Source organism: Trematomus bernacchii, unplaced genomic scaffold (genome assembly GCF_902827165.1).
Source record: "Trematomus bernacchii unplaced genomic scaffold, fTreBer1.1, whole genome shotgun sequence".
Lineage (NCBI taxonomy): Eukaryota > Metazoa > Chordata > Actinopteri > Perciformes > Nototheniidae > Trematomus > Trematomus bernacchii.
Genome location: NW_022987733.1, coordinates 959,887 through 980,623, shown reverse-complemented (window position 1 = coordinate 980,623; position 20,737 = coordinate 959,887). Strand labels below are relative to the sequence as shown.

At 38.7% G+C, this 20,737-nt stretch overlaps 3 protein-coding genes across 3 annotated transcripts in view; 2 read left to right on the top strand and 1 right to left on the bottom strand.

The window, feature by feature from the left end:
• The first annotated feature begins 8,705 nt into the window (after positions 1-8,705).
• LOC117494823 (tripartite motif-containing protein 16-like) lies at positions 8,706-11,401 on the top strand. Its single transcript, XM_034145799.1, has one exon. It carries the CDS (start codon positions 8,901-8,903, stop codon positions 10,602-10,604), a length of 1,704 nt encoding a protein of 567 aa, XP_034001690.1. The 5' UTR covers positions 8,706-8,900; the 3' UTR covers positions 10,605-11,401.
• Positions 11,402-13,265: 1,864 nt separating this feature from the next.
• dctn3 (dynactin 3 (p22)) lies at positions 13,266-19,270 on the bottom strand. The gene is made up of 7 exons (XM_034145798.1): positions 19,098-19,270; positions 17,510-17,594; positions 16,049-16,135; positions 15,392-15,475; positions 14,375-14,433; positions 14,224-14,283; positions 13,266-13,912 (listed from the first exon to the last, which is right to left on the bottom strand). The coding sequence occupies exons 1-7, from the start codon at positions 19,197-19,199 to the stop codon at positions 13,826-13,828; spliced, it is 564 nt and encodes a 187-aa protein (XP_034001689.1). The 5' UTR covers positions 19,200-19,270; the 3' UTR covers positions 13,266-13,825.
• A 988-nt stretch (positions 19,271-20,258) lies between these two features.
• atg5 (ATG5 autophagy related 5 homolog (S. cerevisiae)) overlaps positions 20,259-20,737 on the top strand; it is a 43,115-nt gene continuing 42,636 nt past the window's right edge. The window contains exon 1 of the mRNA XM_034145854.1: positions 20,259-20,371. The gene's annotated coding sequence lies outside the window, so the exon portion shown is untranslated. The remainder of the gene's footprint in view (positions 20,372-20,737) is intronic.

The window sequence follows — 20,737 nt, the reverse complement described above, 5'->3', positions numbered from 1 at the left end:
TAAATAAATAAATACAGGAATAAATAAATAAATACGTAAATAAATAAATGTTGAAATAAATACACAAATAAATAAATAAAATAAATAAATAAATGCATAAATAAATATGGAAATAAATACACCAATGTATAAATAAATAAATAAAAGTCGAAAATAAAACAGAACACACGTTATTATATATCTTTCATATATTTCTACATTTACGCGACATACATTTATTTATTTATTTATTTATTTATGTGTCCGTATGCTAATGAGGTGGGCGGTCCTAACCTCAGTCATAAGCAGGATTCGCCAATTGTTGGAGCCAGGCAGAAGCAAGAGATTCGTGGCAAGTCACATCTGTTCATTCTGTGTACAGTGTACACCCACGGCAACTCGCTAATAATGGCTTCTTTAATAATTGTTCTTTCGCACACCCGTTCGCGATGTCCCCAGTGGTATGCCCCCAACGAAGATGTGCTTCAATAACGTTTGGGGGCAACATGTAAGATGGACGCCCAAGGGTCGCCTCCTCTGTTTCCGAGAGGATTTCAAGTTGGCGGGCAACCTCTTGAAGACTCTCAAACACAGCTGGGTTAACATCCACATCCATGTCGAGCTGAGCCAAGTCCTCTATACATCGTTCCACACGAAACTGGACATAGTCTTTTGGTTCTCTAAATGGTCCGCTAATGATCTCCAATGGCTCTTAAACCAATACCCATAAATAATCCTTACAACTGTGGATAAACCATGGATGTATAAAGATAAGGGCTAAACAGTAAAGCTCCTGCATTCGAATCAGCGCGGTTAGCAGGCGTTAGTAGTAGAGCCCTCTGCCAGAAATGATCACACACTCCTGTAACCAATCCTGCTTCAGACTGAGGTTAGGACCGCCCACCTCATTAGCATACGGACACATAAATAAATAAATAAATAAATAAATAAATGTATGTCGAGTAAATGTAGAAATATATGAAAGATATATAATAACGTGTGTTTTGTTTTATTTTCGACTTTTATTTATTTATTTATACATTGGTGTATTTATTTCCATATTTATTTATGCATTCATTTATTTATTTATTCTTTTATTTATTTATTTGTGTATTTATTTCAACATTTATTTATTTCTGTATTTATGTCTTCATTTATTTATTCCTGTATTTATTTATTTATTCCTGTATTTATTTATTCCTGTATTTGTTTATTTATTTACGTATTTATTTATTTATTCCTGTATTTCTTCATACATTTATTTACACATTTGTTTATTTATTTATACTTAAGTTATGTTCCGTCCTTGAAAGACTCAATTGGAAGCACCATATAAATTATGTACAGACTAAACTGTCAAAAACAATAGGTATTTTGTATCATACTAAGAACATTCTTGAAGAAAAGATACTCTTTATAACAGTCTATTTCTCCCTTACCTTTACTACTGCTCCGAAATATGGGGAAACACGTACTCAACAAATCTACAAAAAATAATAACATCCCAAAAAGAAGTATTACGAATAGTCTGTGGTGTTGGTAAATATGAACACACAACTCCCATATTTAAAAAAACTCAATCTGTTAAAATGTGTTGACATAGTACAGCTTAAAACAGTACTGATTATGCACAACATTTTCCATAACAAAATGCCTAATAACATTCAAAAGCAGTTCCAAACCACAGCGTGAACATATGAATGTAAAAAAAGTCACTTGAAAATAAGTGTTCACAATGTTTATATGCAATTATGCATATATTATTATTATTATTATTCATTTGCCAAGTACATGTGTACATATGATATGTATATATTTATATATAGTATTTTCATTTCCAAAAAAAGATAGTTGAAACTGCTATTGACATGTGCAGAAAATTACCCTTTCTTTCTTTCTTTAGCCTTTATTTAACCAGGTTAAAAATCCCATTGAGATCAACGATCTCTTTTTCAAGGGAGACCTGCGGTACATTGGTTACACATAAAAACAACAGAAAACCAAAAGGACATCACAACATAATTACAGGGGTATAAATAAGCAACCTATTCACAATGACAGGTATCCAATAACATTTCATCCAGCCGTGCTTTAAAATGATGCAAGGGGACCCTATATCTAGTTTTCGTATATATATATATATATATATATATATACAAAATGTATTGTTTTCCTGCCCTAACTTTTATTTAATTTTTTCTCCTGTTTTCTTTATTTCTTTGTACTCCTTCATTTCTATACGTTTTTGACGCAATAATGCCGATGTTGTATTAGGATGATGCACGGGAGGGCTACTTTCCATAAGCTATGCTTCAGCCCTCCCGCTTCTACTAATTTTGTTCATCTTTGTGTGTATGAATTATACTTTTTTTGTTTTTTGGATGAAAAAAAGAAAAGAAAAAAAATAAATTACTTTCAGTTTGGGGGCCCCCTAGTGGCCGCGGGGGCCCTATGCATCTGCATAGTCCGCCTATAGGAAGAAACCAAAAGTATGGAATGAATTGCCCCTCCAGGTTAGACTTGCTCCAACTCTGCCTGTTTGTAAATCTCGTTTAAAAACCCACTTCTTTTCCCTTGCATTTACAGACCAGGTGACACTTGTGCTTTTACATTTGGGTTTTTATCTTACTTGTGTTTTGTATTGTTTGTACGTCATGTAGAGTTATCAGTCTGTGGCTCTGATCTGGTTTCAGTGTCTCGTGTTTTACATTTGTTTCATGTCCTGTCTGTTCTTCATGTATTCATGCTATGTTTTTATACAGTTGTTGATGTACAGCACTTTGTTCAACTCTGTTGTTTTAAATGTGCTATAGAAATAAAGTGGATTGGATTGGATAATGATCAACGATAATTATTGAGAAATAGAAAATAAAACTGATGATATAACAAAAACACTTTATGAATCTGTGTTTGACGACAAACACGAGGATGCTACAAAGTGGTAAAATGTTGAAAATAAAACTAATAAAAGTCACAATAAACAAAATTTAAGTGAAAATACAGTGAATTAAAAATGATGATTAAATAAATGATTAAATCTTAATAATAGAAATAGGTAGAATAAAGGAAGTAAAGTAAAAATAACGATAAAATTATGACCAGTTATCACATTTAAAACAATGATATAGCAGCTTTTAGAGCTCCTCTGATACACTTCAAAGGCTTTGACAAGCAATTGACAAAAATGTGAAAATAAAATAGATTAAAACAATAAAAAAAGTCATTAAAAAATACAATGAAATGGAAAATAAAGATGATAGAGTTATAAAGTACATAATAACCAGACTGTAATGATGTATTTGATTTCTCCAGAGGAGGAAGGGAGTGAAGAAGGAGGTTCAGTTTCCTGGATCACGTTAGGTAGGGGTGTCTCTGTGATGGGGTCCTGTGGGGGGGGATCCTGGGAAGGGGACACAGCGGGGGACGTCTCCTCGGAGGAACTCACCTCCATGGACTCTCCATTGAGACACAGTCTGTTGGAGGGTAAAAGAAAATATTAAAAGAAGGTTTCAACCACAAATCATCATTTTGGTGTCAATTAAAGAGGACGTGTATAGTTTGCAGGTTCATATTTAGTGTGAATGCACAGGATAAGGATTTGTTTCTATATAAACCCCCCCCCCCCCACACACACATACTACAACTACTACTACTACTACTACAACTACAACTACTACTACTACTACTACTACTACTACTACTACTACTACAACTACTACTACTACTACAACTACTACTACTACTACTACTACTACTACTACTACTACTACTACTACTACTACTACTACTACTACTACTACTACTACTACTACTACTACTACTACTACTACTACTACTACTACTACTACTACTACTACTACTACTACTACTACTACAACTACTACTACTACTACTACTACTACTACTACTACTACAACTACTACTACTACTACTACTACTACTACAACTACTACTACTACTACTACTACTACTACTACTACTACTACCATACATGCCAACCTTTCCAAATCCAAAAGAGGTAGGTTTGCGCGCACGCCCAAATTAGGTAATCAGAAGAAATGGAACCCCAGTAATTACATGTATAAACCATGTATTTAACATATATTGCATCATTTTATGCATTTTTCAGAAAAAGTGGTAGTTTGGTAAACAGTGACATCAACGACATGTTTGGTCTGTAAAATGACCGAAAAGTAAAAGAATGGGAGATAAATATCCCAAAGTCTCCACATTTTATTATATTTTTAATGTGTTTCTGGTCCTCTTTCAGTTGCATTGTTGGAGAAGCCTGTGACATAAGATTTTCAACGACATAATTACTCTGTAGCTATGTTAGTTTGACAATAAAGAACCTTGAACCTTGAACCTTGACAGTGTAGATCAGGGGTGCCCAACCTTTTTTGAACCGAGAGCTACTTTTAAAGTGGCCAGTCTGCCGAGATCTACAGTCCAAATAGAGAGGCGCAGCCATTACTGACAGCCTACTACCAGGTAAATACACACTTCTACTTGTATAAAACTGACTTTGTACGATTAATACTTCATAAAATACTGCAGATCCTTTATCTTACCTCTTTCTAATCTACACACACACAAGTATTTAACTGAAGTTACACAACAGTGTTGTTGATACAGAGTTGGGAGTTTATTCACACGTCACAAACTACAGTGGGTAATGTTTTCAAGAAACATTGAACAGTGCTGCCACATATGACACAGGAAAAAAAGAAAAGACTGAACCCTTTCTTTGTCATTATATAAAAATAGTGTTGCTACAAAAGTATAAATTAGTTTTACTAATAAGACAACTCAGATCTGAAGCTACACAGGAATCTGCTGCCAGAGTGCAATAAAAAAGACAAAATTAATAGAATCAAACCCTTTTCTTTTTTTTGCATTTTAGTAGAGTATAAAAAGAAATGCCTTTAAAATAGGATGCAAGCAACACTAGTTTCTTAACCTGAATTGATAATAGACTATAATCAATTTAAACAGAACAGATCTTAAAGTTTGCATTCTTATACCATTTTGTACAATAATTATAATGAATAAGTTCAAACAAACTAAAACTTACAGCTGATTAATAACGGTATCTAACTTGAGTTTTTATTATATCAAAAACCTGTTGAAATGCTACTGTTATTTTTACTGTCCCCAAAAAGCGCGTCGGCAGCCTCCAGGAATGCTTCTTTCACAACTTCGCCGTCTTTGAAAGACTTCATGTGTTTTGGAAGAACGTGACTGACACGATAAGATGCTATGGTAGCAGCCTTGCTCTTGTTGTTGGGCGTGGTGAAAATTGACTGCTGTGCATTTAGCTGTCCTTTCAGGTCCCTCACCTTTTGGGAGCGTAGGACAGAATTAGGAGGGAATTCCGTCTCGTAGCGTTTGTGCACTGTTTTGAAATGCCGCTCCTAAATTACCCTTCTTCGATAAAGCCCCGCTCGCATTGCAGATGAGACAGATGGACTTTGAATTGGAATAGATACAAAAATAATCATCCTCCCCACTCGGATTGAAAATTATATATTTTGGGCTCTTTTGCTTCTGCCATAATTGTGGTCTTGTGTGTGCGGACTGCACAGCAAACTAGTGCCCACTGCCAGTGCCCACTGCCTACCAGCCACGCCCCGATAAATCACAAAGCTTTGATGCGTTCAAGTGCATTATTCTGGCACAGGAAGATTATGTTATAGGACATTAACGATAAAACAGAATATTGTCGTTCTATTTTTAGACACATCTCGCGATCGACTGAAACACAGAGGACTGTTTGTATGATGGGATCACAGACACGCTGCAAACGGTGTCCGCCAAAAGTCGAGTCCAGTGTCTATGTAGTGTCATTTTTATTTGTTATAGTTTGGGAAGATTGAAAATCGGTAGGGAGAGTCAGCTAAGTCGGTAGGCGGTAGAAACATGTAAAAAGCGGTAGACTACCGCCCAAATCGGTAGGGTTGGCAGGTATACTACTACTACTACTACTACTACTACTACTACTACTACTACTACTACTACTACTACTACTACTACTACTACTACTAGAGGCGGATCTACGGGGGGGGGGCAAGGGGGGGCAGCTGCCCTCCCCCACTGTAGAGCCTTGCCCCCCCCAGCTGACCCCCTAACTTTTGTTTCCTTAAAACTGTACTAAAACAAACCTACACTATGTCTAAAAGCTTCTCAAGCAACGAAACAAGCATTACATTAGTTAAAAGTGAATCATTTTAAATATCATTTTAGGCCCGTTAAAAACTTAGCTACGGCCCTGCATTAAACTGCGGAGCGGCGTTCACACAGACCGCGGCTCACAGAGCTGCAGAGAGGGAGCGAGCTGTCCCAGCACCTAGGGTGGATCAGCTTCCCCTGGGAGCATTTCCCCTTCCACTAGTTTTGTTTTTAATACGGATGAGAGCTTGAAACTAAATATTAATAAAACGCAGCCGTTTGAATTGATAGCGTTTAACAGACAGTCGCTGTTTGGGTCGTTACGTTACAAAATACTACACAGACAGCGCTACAGTAGCTGGGAGATCGATCACTTTGCTAAACTATGCGGTACTATTAAATCCACGTAAACTACACATCACAGCAATGAGGCCAGATCAATGAAACCAGGATACATCCTTTACCGTAAAAACTGGATCTAAACACAGCTGCCTGTGTGCGTTTGATAAATACTTTCTGATGTTATATTTATGATATGCTACTTATTAGCTACATGGCCCTAACGTGTAAAGTTATACAAGCATTTGTACCGGTACTTTTCACAAGTAGACTCTTGCAGGCCAGAGTAGCTGGAGTGTTTCAACAACAACACAAAGACATATCTGAGAAGTGATCAGGATGAACAGAAAGAGGAAAAGGAAAAGAGAGTTCACTGAAGAGACCATGAGGGTCAGAGCAGGAGGAAGAGGAGGAGATGAAGAGACCAGGAGGGTCAGAGCAGGAGGAAGCCAGGAGGAGATGAAGACATTAGTGAAGAAGAAGACATGTATGTGACTGAGGAATACAGATGAAGTGTCAGAAAGAGGGACAGAGGCAGGGATCAGGAGGCAGATGAGACTCCAGCTGGACCACATGGTATGTTCTTATTCTCCTCACATATTCCATCACAGCAGCACAATCTAGCAGCTCTTAGTATTGACACATATTGAAATGTGTTGCTGCACAGGTCACCTTTAGCTCTCTGAACAGATGGGTGGTGTCATTTGTGTACTTCATTATAACTATGTACTTTTACTGTACTTACAGTAAGCAGAATTCTGAGTATTCTCTGAATCGGGTGCCTTTTGGGTCTTTACATCTTTGAAAAATGAAACCAAAATGTTTGGTCATAACATCTGGTAGTGGACTACTTACATTTTCCCACCTCAGGCACAACATATAAATAATTACTAGGAATTTCCTTGAAATTAACAGGGTTGAAGTTTTTGACAAAAAGTAGCCATGAGACCTTGTTTAGCTAAGATATGGCACCACATGGAAGTCAAGGACATTACAAATATGTAATATTTTGCAAAACTATTGTTTATTTTGTAATAAATAATGATTTACTATTATTAATTCATATAACAGAGTTGAAATGTTGAGCTTGTCAATCTTAATCTGAAAATACAAAAACTGAAATATAGGTAAGAGAAGAAACTGACACTTGCCTTTCTTTGCCATATTTTCTTCAGAAGACTTTTGTGATGTAATTCCCTCAATGCAGATCACACATGGACTGATCCATTATTTTTAATTTAATAGGAGGGTAAATGGTATGGCGTGACGGGGTTGAAACAAACTGAGGGACGTGTGTCAATATTGCAATTTCATAGATAATTCAAGTATCTTTTCAGAATTTCTTTTTGATCAGTTAAAGTTGACAAGCATATGATTATATTAGCAGCAACATTTTGGGATGATTGGCCATTTTGATTTGTTTAATATTAAATTAATATGTAATAATGCTTAGTGAGGACATGCAAATATGTCTGTCTACTACTAAGACAACCCATTTTTTTAAAACAAAAAAAAAAAAAATATATTTAGTTTTACATTGTAATGCAAAACAACCTGTTCCATTAATTCAATGCTTTAAAATACATTTTGTAGTTTCCTTTCATTTAAAATTGTTGAAGTAAGCTTGGGGAACTCAAAGGGCACCCGATTGTTTGTCTGAACACCTGGTTTCTCTTGTGAATTAAGAACACTTGTGTTAGGGCATGAATTAACAATAAATAGGTTATATACAGTATAAAATACCACGTACTGTCCGCCCTCCCATGCCACCCTGGCATGACCTCTTGCCCCCCCTTTGCCACCACATGTAAAATGTTCTACTACTACTACTACTATTACTACTACTACTACTACTACTACTACTACTACTACTACTACTACTACTACTACTACTACTACTACTACTACTACAACTACAACAACTACTACTACTACTACTACTTACAGTAAAAAACGACTTTCTGTACATCCAACTATTAAATCAATCAGCTATCTCAGGACATTGAGGCTATACATTTACAGAGGACGAAACAAGTATTTAACCCCCTTCAGATTTTGTAAGTTTACCAACTTATTTTACAACTAAAAGCTCTTTTCAAATGAAGAGCAGGTTGTAACCGAGGCTCTGTGTGGGTCAGAGTCTGAGCGCTGCTCCTCCTCCTGGAGTGACTCAGAGTTTGATAAGCCCTCCCTCTCCTTCCTGCTCTCAGACACAGCCAGCTCCACTCTGTGTTTCCTGGTTCCTCCCCTTCAGATCCACACTGAGGAGGAGGGGTGTAACCAACATGTGGGTAAAGTACAAGAGCTGATAGGCCACATTCACCGCCCACACACATGCTGTTCAGATAACCTGTCACACTAGTTTCAGCTCTCAGGAAGTGAAACTCACACACTCGCTGCTACTGAGAGGTGAAATGGCGCAGAAAGGAGTTCAGCTGGAGCGGGAAACCTTCTCTTGTTCCATCTGTCTGGATCTACTGAAGGATCCGGTGACCACTTCCTGTGGACACAGCTACTGCATGAAGTGTATTCAACAGCACTGGGATGGAGAGCTAATCCACAGCTGCCCTCAGTGTAGGCAGCGCTTCACACCGAGGCCTGTCCTGCTGAAAAACACCATGTTAGCAGCTTTAGTGGAGGAGCTGAAGAAGACTGGACTCCCACCTGCTCCTGCTGATCACTGCTATGCTGGAGCTGAAGATGTGGCCTGTGATGTCTGCACTGGGAGGAAACTGAGAGCCTGTAAGTCCTGTCTGGTGTGTCTGGCCTCTTACTGTGACAAACACCTCCAGGGTCATAATGAATTACCTGTCTTTAAAAAACACAAGCTGGTGGAGCCCTCCAAGAAGCTCCAGGAGAACATCTGCTCTCGTCACGACGAGGTGATGAAGCTGTTCTGCCGCACTGATCAGCAGTGTATCTGTTCTCTCTGCTCTGTGGACGAACACAAAGGCCACGACACGGTGTCAGCTGCAGCAGAGAGGACTGAGAGGCAGAGAGAGCTGGAGGGGAGTCGACTAAACATCCAGCAGAGAATCCAGGACGGAGAGAAGGAGGTGAAGCTGCTTCAGCAGGAGGTGGAGGCCCTCAATGGCTCTGCTGATAAAGCAGTGGAGGACAGTGAGAAGATGTTCAATGAGCTGATCCGTCTCATGGAGAAAAGAAGCTCTGATGTGAAGCAGCAGGTCAGATCCCAGCAGAAGAGAGAAGTGAGTCGAGTCAAAGAGCTTCAGGAGAAGCTGGAGCAGGAGATCTCTGTGCTGAAGAGGAGAGACGCTGAGCTGAAGCTGCTGTCTCACACAGAGGATCACAACCAGTTTCTGCACAGCTACCCCTCACTGTCAGCCCTCAGTGAACCTACACACTCATCCAGCATCAACATCCGTCCTCTGAGCTACTTTGAGGACGTGACGGCGGCCCTGTCAGCAGTCAGAGACAAACTACAGGACGTCCTGAGAGAGGAATGGACAAACGTCTCACCGACTGAAGTGGAGGTTTTACCGTCAGCAGCAGAGCCCACCACCAGAGCTGGGTTCTTACAATATTCACAGGAGATCACTCTGGATCCAAACACAGCACACACATGGCTGGTATTATCTGAGGGGAGCAGAAAAGCAACAAACATGGGACAACAACAGTCTTATTCTAGTCACCCAGACAGATCCACTTATTATTCTCAGGTCCTGAGTAGAGAGAGTCTGACTGGACGTTGTTACTGGGAGGTGGAGCAGAGAGGGGCAGCAGTTTATGTAGCAGTCGCATACAAGAATATCAGCAGAGCAGGGATTGAAAGTTTATTTGGACACAATGACAAATCTTGGTCCTTAGATTGTGACCAAAACAGTTATTCATTTCGTTACAACCGTATCAGCACTCCCGTCTCAGGTCCTCAGTCCTCCAGAGTAGGAGTGTACCTGGATCACAGAGCAGGTATTCTGTCCTTCTACAGCGTCTCTGAAACCATGACTCTCCTCCACAGAGTGCAGACCACATTCACTCAGCCGCTACATGCTGGAGTTTGGCTTTATCAGACTTATGGAACCACTGCTGAGTTTTGTAAACTCAAAAAGCCTGAAGTCATTGGAGGAGCTCTTCTACTTCTTAAACTCACCGTGTGACCATCAGAGCTGATTGTTCATGTCTTCACTGTGCAGAGATCAGCTGTCAATCAAACATGATGGGTGGGGCTTCAACATCTTCTCATGAGTTGTTCTTTAAAGGTTGGACTTTCTTCCGGCTCCTTCCTGGGTCTGTGTAGCCATGGAGGCTGTCACTGCTCAGGAGGATCCTTGTTCACCTGAACTGATATGTAAACTTTGCTCTAAATATGTGTTGGATATTTCTTGATTCATGTTGTTGTTTCTCTTGTAATGCACGAGTCTTCAGAGAGAAAGCAGCAGAGCTTCTTTTATTGTACACATTTTATTCTGGCCACTTTCTAAAACAATATAGACATTTATTGACAGATTAAATGTTATTGTTGCCCAAATTAACTACAAATGAGTTCCCAGATGGTTATAACACTTATTTCATCATACAATGTTTATTTAAAATGATATTACTTACTGTCATGATAATAATCAATAAGGAAATCATGTATTATTCTGTTTTAAATTGCTTAGAGTCTTAGCTTGGGAAATAAAATGTTATTGTTTTGCAGACTAATTGTTGTTGTTGTTGTTGTTATCCAAATAGAAAGTGGGTACTCTGATGTTTTATAGAACATAACTTATCATGATAATAATCAATAAGGAAATCATGTATGATTCTGTTTGAAATAGCTGAGATGAAACACATGTATGGTGTGGATAAAGTGAAACTGATCATGAAATCATTGAACAGACTTTACTGATGGGATGTGTGATCAAATGAAATGTTTGGATCATTAATAAAGGTTTGTCTTTCAAAAACAAAAAGGATGTTCTTCTTGTATTATGTCCAAGGTGCCATACGAAGCTGATGGAGAACATGTGGAAGTGATCTGAGACTAAATGAAGCTCAGCGCAAGTTCAACCAGGAAGACCGTCTTTACTCATTCATTTACTATTTCTAGTCGACGCAACCCCTCTCCACCTCCTGTCCCTCTGAATCCAGGGTCAAGCTAAGCCCCTCCCCTTTTGTTTGTCTGAACACCTTGGCCCTTTCTCATGTCATCAAATGTCCCATCCTCGACTCCTCGACTCCTCGGTCCTCCGGTAGTGACCCGGAAATGAATTTTAGCGCGCCATGTTGAAGGACATCTCATTTCTAGAAATGCACATCGAGGACCGAGCATCGAGCGTCGAGGAGGCTCTCTGGAGGAGCTATAACCGAGGATACACTGATGGGTCCTCCACAGTCCTCCACGGCTCCTTCGTGGATGCATTTCCGGCAACAGTGATGTTTCAAAGAGTCGAGACGCACGGCCGGACTTATCTCAGCCAATGACAGCTCTGCATGCATCCCCTGGATATTATTTTATTAACTGCTTTCATCGCGACGCGATGTTTACAGTGAGAACAGCTGTGAGGTCCGTGCAGAAAGCAGAGCAGTGTGTATAATATATATCATATCACTCAGTATAACAGGCCTACTCTCTTTATTTGCTTTAGTTTAGTAGATATCTACAAACAAAGTCGATATTTTTCTAAAACCATTTAGTGCTTCACATAATAAAATACACAACGGCTGTAGCCTGATTATATGCTTTAGGAGCTGTAGGTGCGTGTGTGTGGTGTAGGTGTGTGTGGTACAGTGTGTGCGTAGATGCAGCGGACAGACAGGTCTCAGTTGGTTTGGTGTCCTCTGCTTACTTGTAATACTTGTAAATAAAACTTTTGGCCCGTCATTTATTTCCCTCATTGTAGCGACCAGAGAGGGGGGGGGGGGATATATCCAGTCTCTGATAGTGTTACGTTATTATGAGAGTGCTCCGTTTGATTCTGAAATTGTATATATTTATATAAATATATACATATATGTGTGTGTGTGTGTCTGTGTGTCTGTGTGTATGTCCGCATCTGTAGCCTATTATTGTCTCATTATACCGCACTGTGAATGAATTAAAAGTAAATATATAAGTCGTCATGAACACATCTGTCCATCAGACAGAGGGCTGCTGTGCCTCCTGTCATCATTAATGGACGTCTCTTTAAAATGACCGCTCAGAGGAGAGGAGTTCTCATTTCTCTAACCGCCTGCTGCTTCCCCTCCTCTCTCCTCGGTTCCCCTCCTCGGCTCCTCCGCTCGCATCTCCTGTGGGCGGGACTAAGTCTCGAGGATAGGAGTCGAGGAGGGGAGTCGAGGAGGAACATTTGAAGACATGAGAAAGGGCCCTTGTTTCTCTTGTGAATTAAGAACACTTGTGTTAGGCCATGATTTAACAAACAGGTTTTATATACAGTATGAAATACCACGTACTGTCCGCCCTCCCATGCCACCCTGGCATGAGCTCTTGCCCCCCCATGTAAAATGTTCTAGAACCGCCACTGCTTAGCAGTACAGATAAATGTGGGCTCACTATTTGACAAGCAACCGGTCAGTCGCCCTGTTTATCTCATGTCTTATAAAAGCTTATTAATGATTTATAAAGTGTTCACAACCTAATTTGTAAATGAATTACAAACTATTCGTAAACCCTTTATAAGGGTATCTTATTGTAAAGTGGTACCCATGTGTCTTCTCAGTGTTAATATAACAGGTCTTTCAGTCCTCAGATAGATACACTCCTCTTGTCATCATCACAGCTGTGATGACACTGATGGACATTTTATAGACACATGACAGACACAATGGAGAAGTCAAAGAAAAAAAAGAAATATTTATTGTATTAACCACAATGATGTATTATGAAACAAAACATATGGAACATTTTAAAACCAGAATATTGGACAGAATAATTAAGCTTCTTTCGTTTTTTACAAATCATGTCAGGGTTAGGGTGTGTGTGTGTGTGTCTTGTGACTTGCATTAGAGAGGCATCAAGGAACGTATTGCACATTGAGTCAAAATGCAAGCATGACAAGCTTTATTGTCTGAAAATAAATAACTGAGCCAGACGTCACGTGATGGGAGCTCCTCTGGACGACTGATGAAGAGTCACATGAGACAGAGTCCTAACAACAATTTGGAGAACTGTGTGAAAGCTCAAATATTTTTGCCTGGATTGGAGAATTTTCTAAAACGAACAAGGTAATGTTTCAATGTGTTGTTGCCTGACTCAATAACATTTTGTTTACAGAACGATGAGCAGTTTGAAAAGGTGAAATGTTAGGATCTGTGAAGCTCCCGCCACAGTGCCGACTTCTTCATCATCACCATCAGAAATGTGTGTGTGTGTGTGTGTGTGTGTAGACAGAAGCTACTCCACAGGTCGAATGCCCTTGGCCTCCTCCAGGTTCCTCAGGGTCTCGTCCCATTGGGTGAATTGCTTAGAGAGCAGGAACATCTGCCAATCAGAGATCAGTGGTGAGTGGGAGGAGCTTTGTGATATCAGAACGTCGGTGAAACAAAAGACTAAATATGAGCAGCGATCTAAATCTCTCTCTGATTCCCACTGCTGGGTTAAGCATTTATTAGACACGTTAGTTTAAGAACAGAACAAATATGATTTCCGCATCATAACTATGTTTTTATTCCCGCAAGAGATATTAAAGTATAGGGAAAATGTTGTAGTGACGTGTCATTTAGAAAACGTTAACATCAATACTACCTTTGTCTCGTGGTTTAAATAGAAATATTGTGAAAATAGAAGTGTACCATTTTGTTGTAGTCCTCAAAAAGCTTCTTCACTTCCAGGGACTGAGCCTCGGTTTGGTCCTGGGACAAAGACGGACATGGGGTCAATGGATAAAACACAGTGAGACACACACATTGAGAAAGATGGAGGGAGGGGGGGGGGGGGGGTTACCTGCTCTTTGATGTGGATCTGCGACAGGCGCTGCAGCTTGGTGGCATGCTCTGGCACATCTGTGAGAAACAGAAACATACAGCTAACACAGAACACACACTCCTGTACAACACCACGGCAACACTACATCACTGAATATTAAGGGATGACACATTCAAGCAAACAGAAAACCAATTCTGAAGATCTCTCACCAAGTATTTATCTAGTTCTAGAAAAAATGTTTATTTAAAGGTCACCTATTATGGAAAATCCACTTCTTCCTGTCTCTTCTACATCAACATGTGTCCCCTCTTCTTCATGTCTCTTCTACATCAACATGTGTCCCCTCTTCTTCATGTCTCTTCTTCATCAACATGTGTCCCCTCTTCTTCATGTCTCTTCTACATCAACATGTGTCCCCTCTTCTTCATGTCTCTTCTACATCAACATGTGTCCCCTCTTCTTCATGTCTCTTCTACATCAACATGTGTCTCCTCTTCTTCATGTCTCTTCTACATCAACATGTGTCCCCTCTTCTTCATGTCTCTTCTACATCAACATGTGTCCCCTCTTCTTCATGTCTCTTCTACATCAACATGTGTCCCCTCTTCTTCATGTCTCTTCTACATCAACATGTGTCCCCTCTTCTTCATGTCTCTTCTTCATCAACATGTGTCCCCTCTTCTTCATGTCTCTTCTACATCAACATGTGTCCCCTCTGTGTAAAGAGACTCTGAAAGTCTCAGGAACAAAGATTCTCTCTCTTTTTGTCCTGATCCATTTTTATAAAAACCTGTCTGAAAATGAGCTGATCAGATTTTGGCCACTTTATGATGTCATAGCGATGTTTTGGCTTGTGGAACCATTAGCCAATCAGCAACCAAGGTAACCCCCCCCCCCCACCACCTTATCACCTGAATCTCCTCCTAGAGCACCATTGTGTCGTAGGTCACATGCCCGGACGCTGACGACAGGAGACAGTGGCACGTAGATGTTGTGTTTTCCGTGCTCTGCTCAGTGTCTTGCAGGTGAACTCACCTCTGATGTAGTTGCTGTCCAGCAGAGGCTGCAAGGTGCTGACCTGCTCCAGTAAAGCAGCCTGGGTAAGCAGGAAGTCCTCCTCTGTGCAGACAAACACACACAACAGCATCACAGGGAGAACCGAAACAGATGCGAGTCTTCTATAGGTCTGCACAATTCATCACATTTATATCAGAATCACAATTTGGACTAGAGCAATACCCAAATCGCAGTAAAAAAAGTCAAGGATAAATACATGAAATATCTGAATGAAGTATTGTGGAGCTGAAGAGAAGTCCTGGTAATGTACGTAATACAAAACCTTTTAAGAAATCCCACCATGATCATTTTGAATATATATTATTCATGATAATGTGAATAATGTTTTAAAAAATGGTCATTCCCATATCAATCTTATCACAATTGCAATATCAGTCAATATGGACGCAATACGTTTTATTTCTCAAAAACGTGCAGCCCTAGTCTTCTATAATCTAAAAATCTTATTTATGCGACACCTTACAAACATTACATGTAAAGCCTTAACAAATGTCAAAGAATGTTGTCTTTATATGCAATAAATGAATCCAATGCAAAGCCTAAATTAAATACACATTTGCAAACAGATGTTATTTTTAGGTAATGTATCCATCCCAGGGTCCTCCTTGTTCTTACCAGCCAGAATGAACTCCAGCTTCATGGCGTCAGGTACAGTGATGTGGTCGGTGAACTGAGGGTCCAGGTACTTCAGGAGGTCCTCAACTGCAACACAACGTCGATAAACATGATCAGACTCACAAAACACACTCTTAGATCTGAACACAGAAGAAATACTCAAGGTTCAAATTCAAAGGTGTTATTGTCATGTGCACAAAGCAAATGAACATCTTCTGACCTGAGCTCCTCCAACAATGCAACATATATAATCAAATACAACAATACAAAAGAAAAAGTCTATATACATGTAAGTAGAATATGATATGTACAAGAATAGAATATGACATCAAATAATGTAAATTAAGACTAAATTAAATACAGTTTATTGGGGTGATAACTATTATATAAATTAGTATATTGCAAGATGACAACAGGAATGTTTATCGAAGCACTTCACAGAGCTCAGGTGTTTAGCAGTCTTATGGCATGTGGGATAAAACTGACCCTGAGTCTGGTGAATACTGCAAGCAATGTTGAGGCATTTATCATTTTAGACCAGCACTCTGCTATTACTGGCTATTAATGTCAGGATTTTGATGTCTTTAGTGTTCAGTGGGCATATTTGGGGTCCCTTGTAGTCAGTTTGTTAAAGGTCCCCTATTAAACTGTTTTTCATCAATATATTACAGGTCTCAGATATATACTGAACCTGTCTCTGATTGGCTGAAACACCAAACAGATCATTGCAGCATCCCATAATCCCCTCTGTTTCAGCCCTGTTTCCAAAGTGCTGATTCTCTGTCTGTTACTTTAGATGAAAATAAGGAGCCCCTCCCCACGCCCCTCTGAGAGAGATTTGGTTAAAAAGAACTCAATGGTGCTCTAGGAGGAGATTCAGGTGATAAGGTGTGTGGGGGGGGGGGGGGTTACCTTGGTTGGTGATTGGCTAATGGTTACACAAGCCAAAACATCGTTATGACATCATAAAGTGTCCAAAATCTGATCAGCTCATTTTCAGACAGGTTTTTATAGAAATGGATCAGGACAAAAAGAGAGAGAATCTTTGTTCCTGAAACTTTCAGAATCTCTTTACACAGAGGGGACACATGTTGATGTAGAAGAGACATGAAGAAGAGGGGACACATGTTGAGGTAGAAGAGACATGAAGAAGAGGGGACACATGTTGATGTAGAAGAGACATGAGGAAGAGGGGACACATGTTCATGTAGAAGAGACATGAAGAAGTGGATTTTGCATAATAAGTGACCTTTAAGGATCACATCACATCGTTCGCTTCCCTCCCTCTCCCCATGTTAACTATCTCTCTGCCTATCCAATAAAATGCCAAGATCAATGCCATTCAATATTGTATATAAATAGTGTTGCAGTGACTCAGAGTAACTTGAATAGTAACTACATTGATATACATAAATAAGGTCACAACAGGCTGTAATCCAGACACACCACAGCGTGACTCACTCTTCTTGTGCAGGATCTTCACTCGCTCTCTCTTGTTGGCCGTGTTGGTCAGACCCGCCTGAATCCTGGCCAAAGACTCAGCACACTGCAGGACACAATACATGTATTAGATTTAACAATAAGGATTACCAAGGTATAGGAAAGGCATTACATTTTACAATTCTTCTTTATCACTTTCTTCTCTGATTTGTGCAATGTGTGGTGCTACAGTATACTGACACACTGCAACAACAACACAAACAAGTTCAGGATGATATACAGAGCATGTTTTATGCACTTTCTTCTCCGATTTGCCCAGCGTCGTGCCTTTTGGGGCAACAGTATCTCATTTCAGTTTATCTGTTTATTTTTTCATTATGTTATTTATTTTTTAATATCAAATGTATTTTGGATGGTAGATGTAAAAAGATAGTCTTTTATATTTGTCTTATCAAATATGACATACAACGTAAATTAATATATATATATTGTAGTAATAATGATATAATCTATTTATAATTGTAAATGTATATTGTATGTAGACATACATTTAGATCTACATTTTGTTAAAACAATTATAATAATTTAGTTTGTGGGAGAAGAGGTGGGATTAAATAAGTGTAAACTTCTTCCCACCCCTTTTCGGATGTGTAACTAGGTAAATCATTTGTTTATATATCATTTGTAAGTCAATAATATTTTTGTTCATCAATTTGATACTGCTTACGTTTGTAAAGTATCATAATTATCTTGTTTAATTTCATTAATATTATTATTTTTTGTATTATTGTTCGATATAAATCAAATCAAATCAAGTTTCCTCTTTGAGTATAACTGAAACGAGCTCAACTTGAGACACTCAGGCACTTCCTCTGACCCTGCAAATACATCTTCAGGGAACTCATCCACTACAAAGCACCTTTGTTAGTTAAGAGTGATCATGATCATATGATGCTTTAATGAAACACTCCATGCATCGCTCCAAAGGACCAAACCATGTCTGTAGCCAATCTGCTCATTACGTGTTTACAGTAGATCAGTGATGTCTGTTATTGCATTAACCTCAGATTTGTGTTTTCATAAATTCCTAGAAACCAGTTGGTGACACTCACTGTTATTAGGTATTTAACTAATTATGTAGAGGAGTAGCAGTAAATAGGTAAATACAACGATATACTCAAGTAAAGTAAAAGTGTGTACTTCAAGTGAATGTATATATATATATATATATATATATATATATATATATATATATATTCCACCACTGTCGTTTCTAAATGTAAAAGCATTGTGGATGACATTCAAGTCATACTGTACACACTAATAAAGAACATGTTATGAATGCATATCTCTTTAAAAGGCCACGTAAGAATTGAATAGCTCACCTAACAACTATTTAACTAGAACCTTAACAAACTACAGTAACTTGAATGTACAGTTGTCACAACTCCTATTAAAACGTATTGTTTTACAGTAAATGTTTACAGCATAAAAAGGGCGTTTACTTAAACCTAATGACAAGGCTACAGTTAGCTATGCTAGGCTAACAGCTAGTTAGCTTCTTTTCTAGCACTAAAACTCATCAGAATATACAATATTCCAGGCAAACCTTGGCGGGTTTAGCACTTTTGTTTCTTCTCCCTCCGTATATACGACTTTCCAGCGTCTGGAGACGCATTTCCAGGTTATCCGTCTCCAATTGTTTATCCATTCTTGAAGCTAATAGTGGACAAAATCCAAACAAGCCCTTTTTCTTCTTCTTCGTTTCACGGTATTATGGCGGTGGCAGCCAGCGTTAAGCGCGCATTACCGCCACCTACTGTGTGGACCAGAAATACAGTATCTACCCCCAAACAATTAAAAAATACAATTTAAATTATATTTTTAACTCAGTTTGTCTTACTAAAATACAGTCTGTGCTGTTTATTAATGTATTAAGCTTAAACAGCATTTGTAAACTATAACTGCTACTACATTTTTTATATGAAATGTCTTGGTTTCTTCTTTTCTGATGTCCCATTGATATTGAAACACATCTTATTGTGATTTATTTTGTGCTACTACACCGACAGGGGGATCGAAATTCTGTTTCTCACATCCCAGAGAATCAAAATATATAAAAATAAACATATGTATTTATACATACTGTATACATGCACGCCTTTACATCCAAGTATATACACACGCATATACACAAATCTACATGTAGATGTAAACATAAGACACAACAGTAAATATGTATAAAAAATAACGGCCACTGATTAATTTGAAAAAAGAAATTGTTTATATTTTAGAATACTTTATTCCTAGATGTTTATATTTTAGAATTGTTTATTTCCCACAATGCCTAGTGTTGTTGTGTGCTGTGCTGAAGCGCATTGATCTTTGCACATATACTGCTGTGCTGTATACTGTATTTACGCTCAGTGTATTTATTCTTATTTATACATTTTACATCTATTTACCTTTACTTGTATCATTTATTTTGTACAGACTGCTGATAGATGTGTATATAACTGACTGTTTGCACTCTGGTTAGACCCTCTTAATTTCGTTACACTCTGCTTGTAATGACAATAAAGTAATTAATCTAATCTTCTAGATGTTTATATTTTAGAAGTGTTTATTTCTACTCTTTTAACTTAATTATGTGCAATGCCTTGTTTTGTTTTATGCTGCTGCAACGAAAAATAGTACATCTTATCTTATCTTATCTTATTACGTACTTGGTAATAAAACCGATTCTGATTCTGACCTGAAGAAGTGTCCGCTAGGAGGCGCTGTTTTCCGGGGGAGCTTTCAGCTGTTTTCCGGTGACAGCAGGGGAATGACAACATCACGGCCCTTCTTCCATTCAAGCTGACTGCAAAAGATCGACAAAAAGTAAGATTTCCCCTCATATCAACACCTCTTCTTGGCACACAAGAATAGTTTGTTCGTGGACAATAACCACAATACCCAAAAAGCAACAACGTGTGTCCATTTCAACAATTGTTTGCTATATTGTCATGCTAAGTTAGCTTCCCTAGCTATCAAGCTAACGTCAGTTTCTGCATTACATCTGCGTAGTTTCACAGGCTTGGAGTTTGTTTGGAAGTCTAGCATGTGAGTTGTTGTCTTTTTCTGGACTATAACTGTGTAATAACTCCCCTAGTGAATTAATAACGAAGTATATAGCTTATTTAAAGCAGAATTACTTGAATCCATGTGCTACTAGCTTATGTTGCACTGCCTGTTTCACTGTGGTTT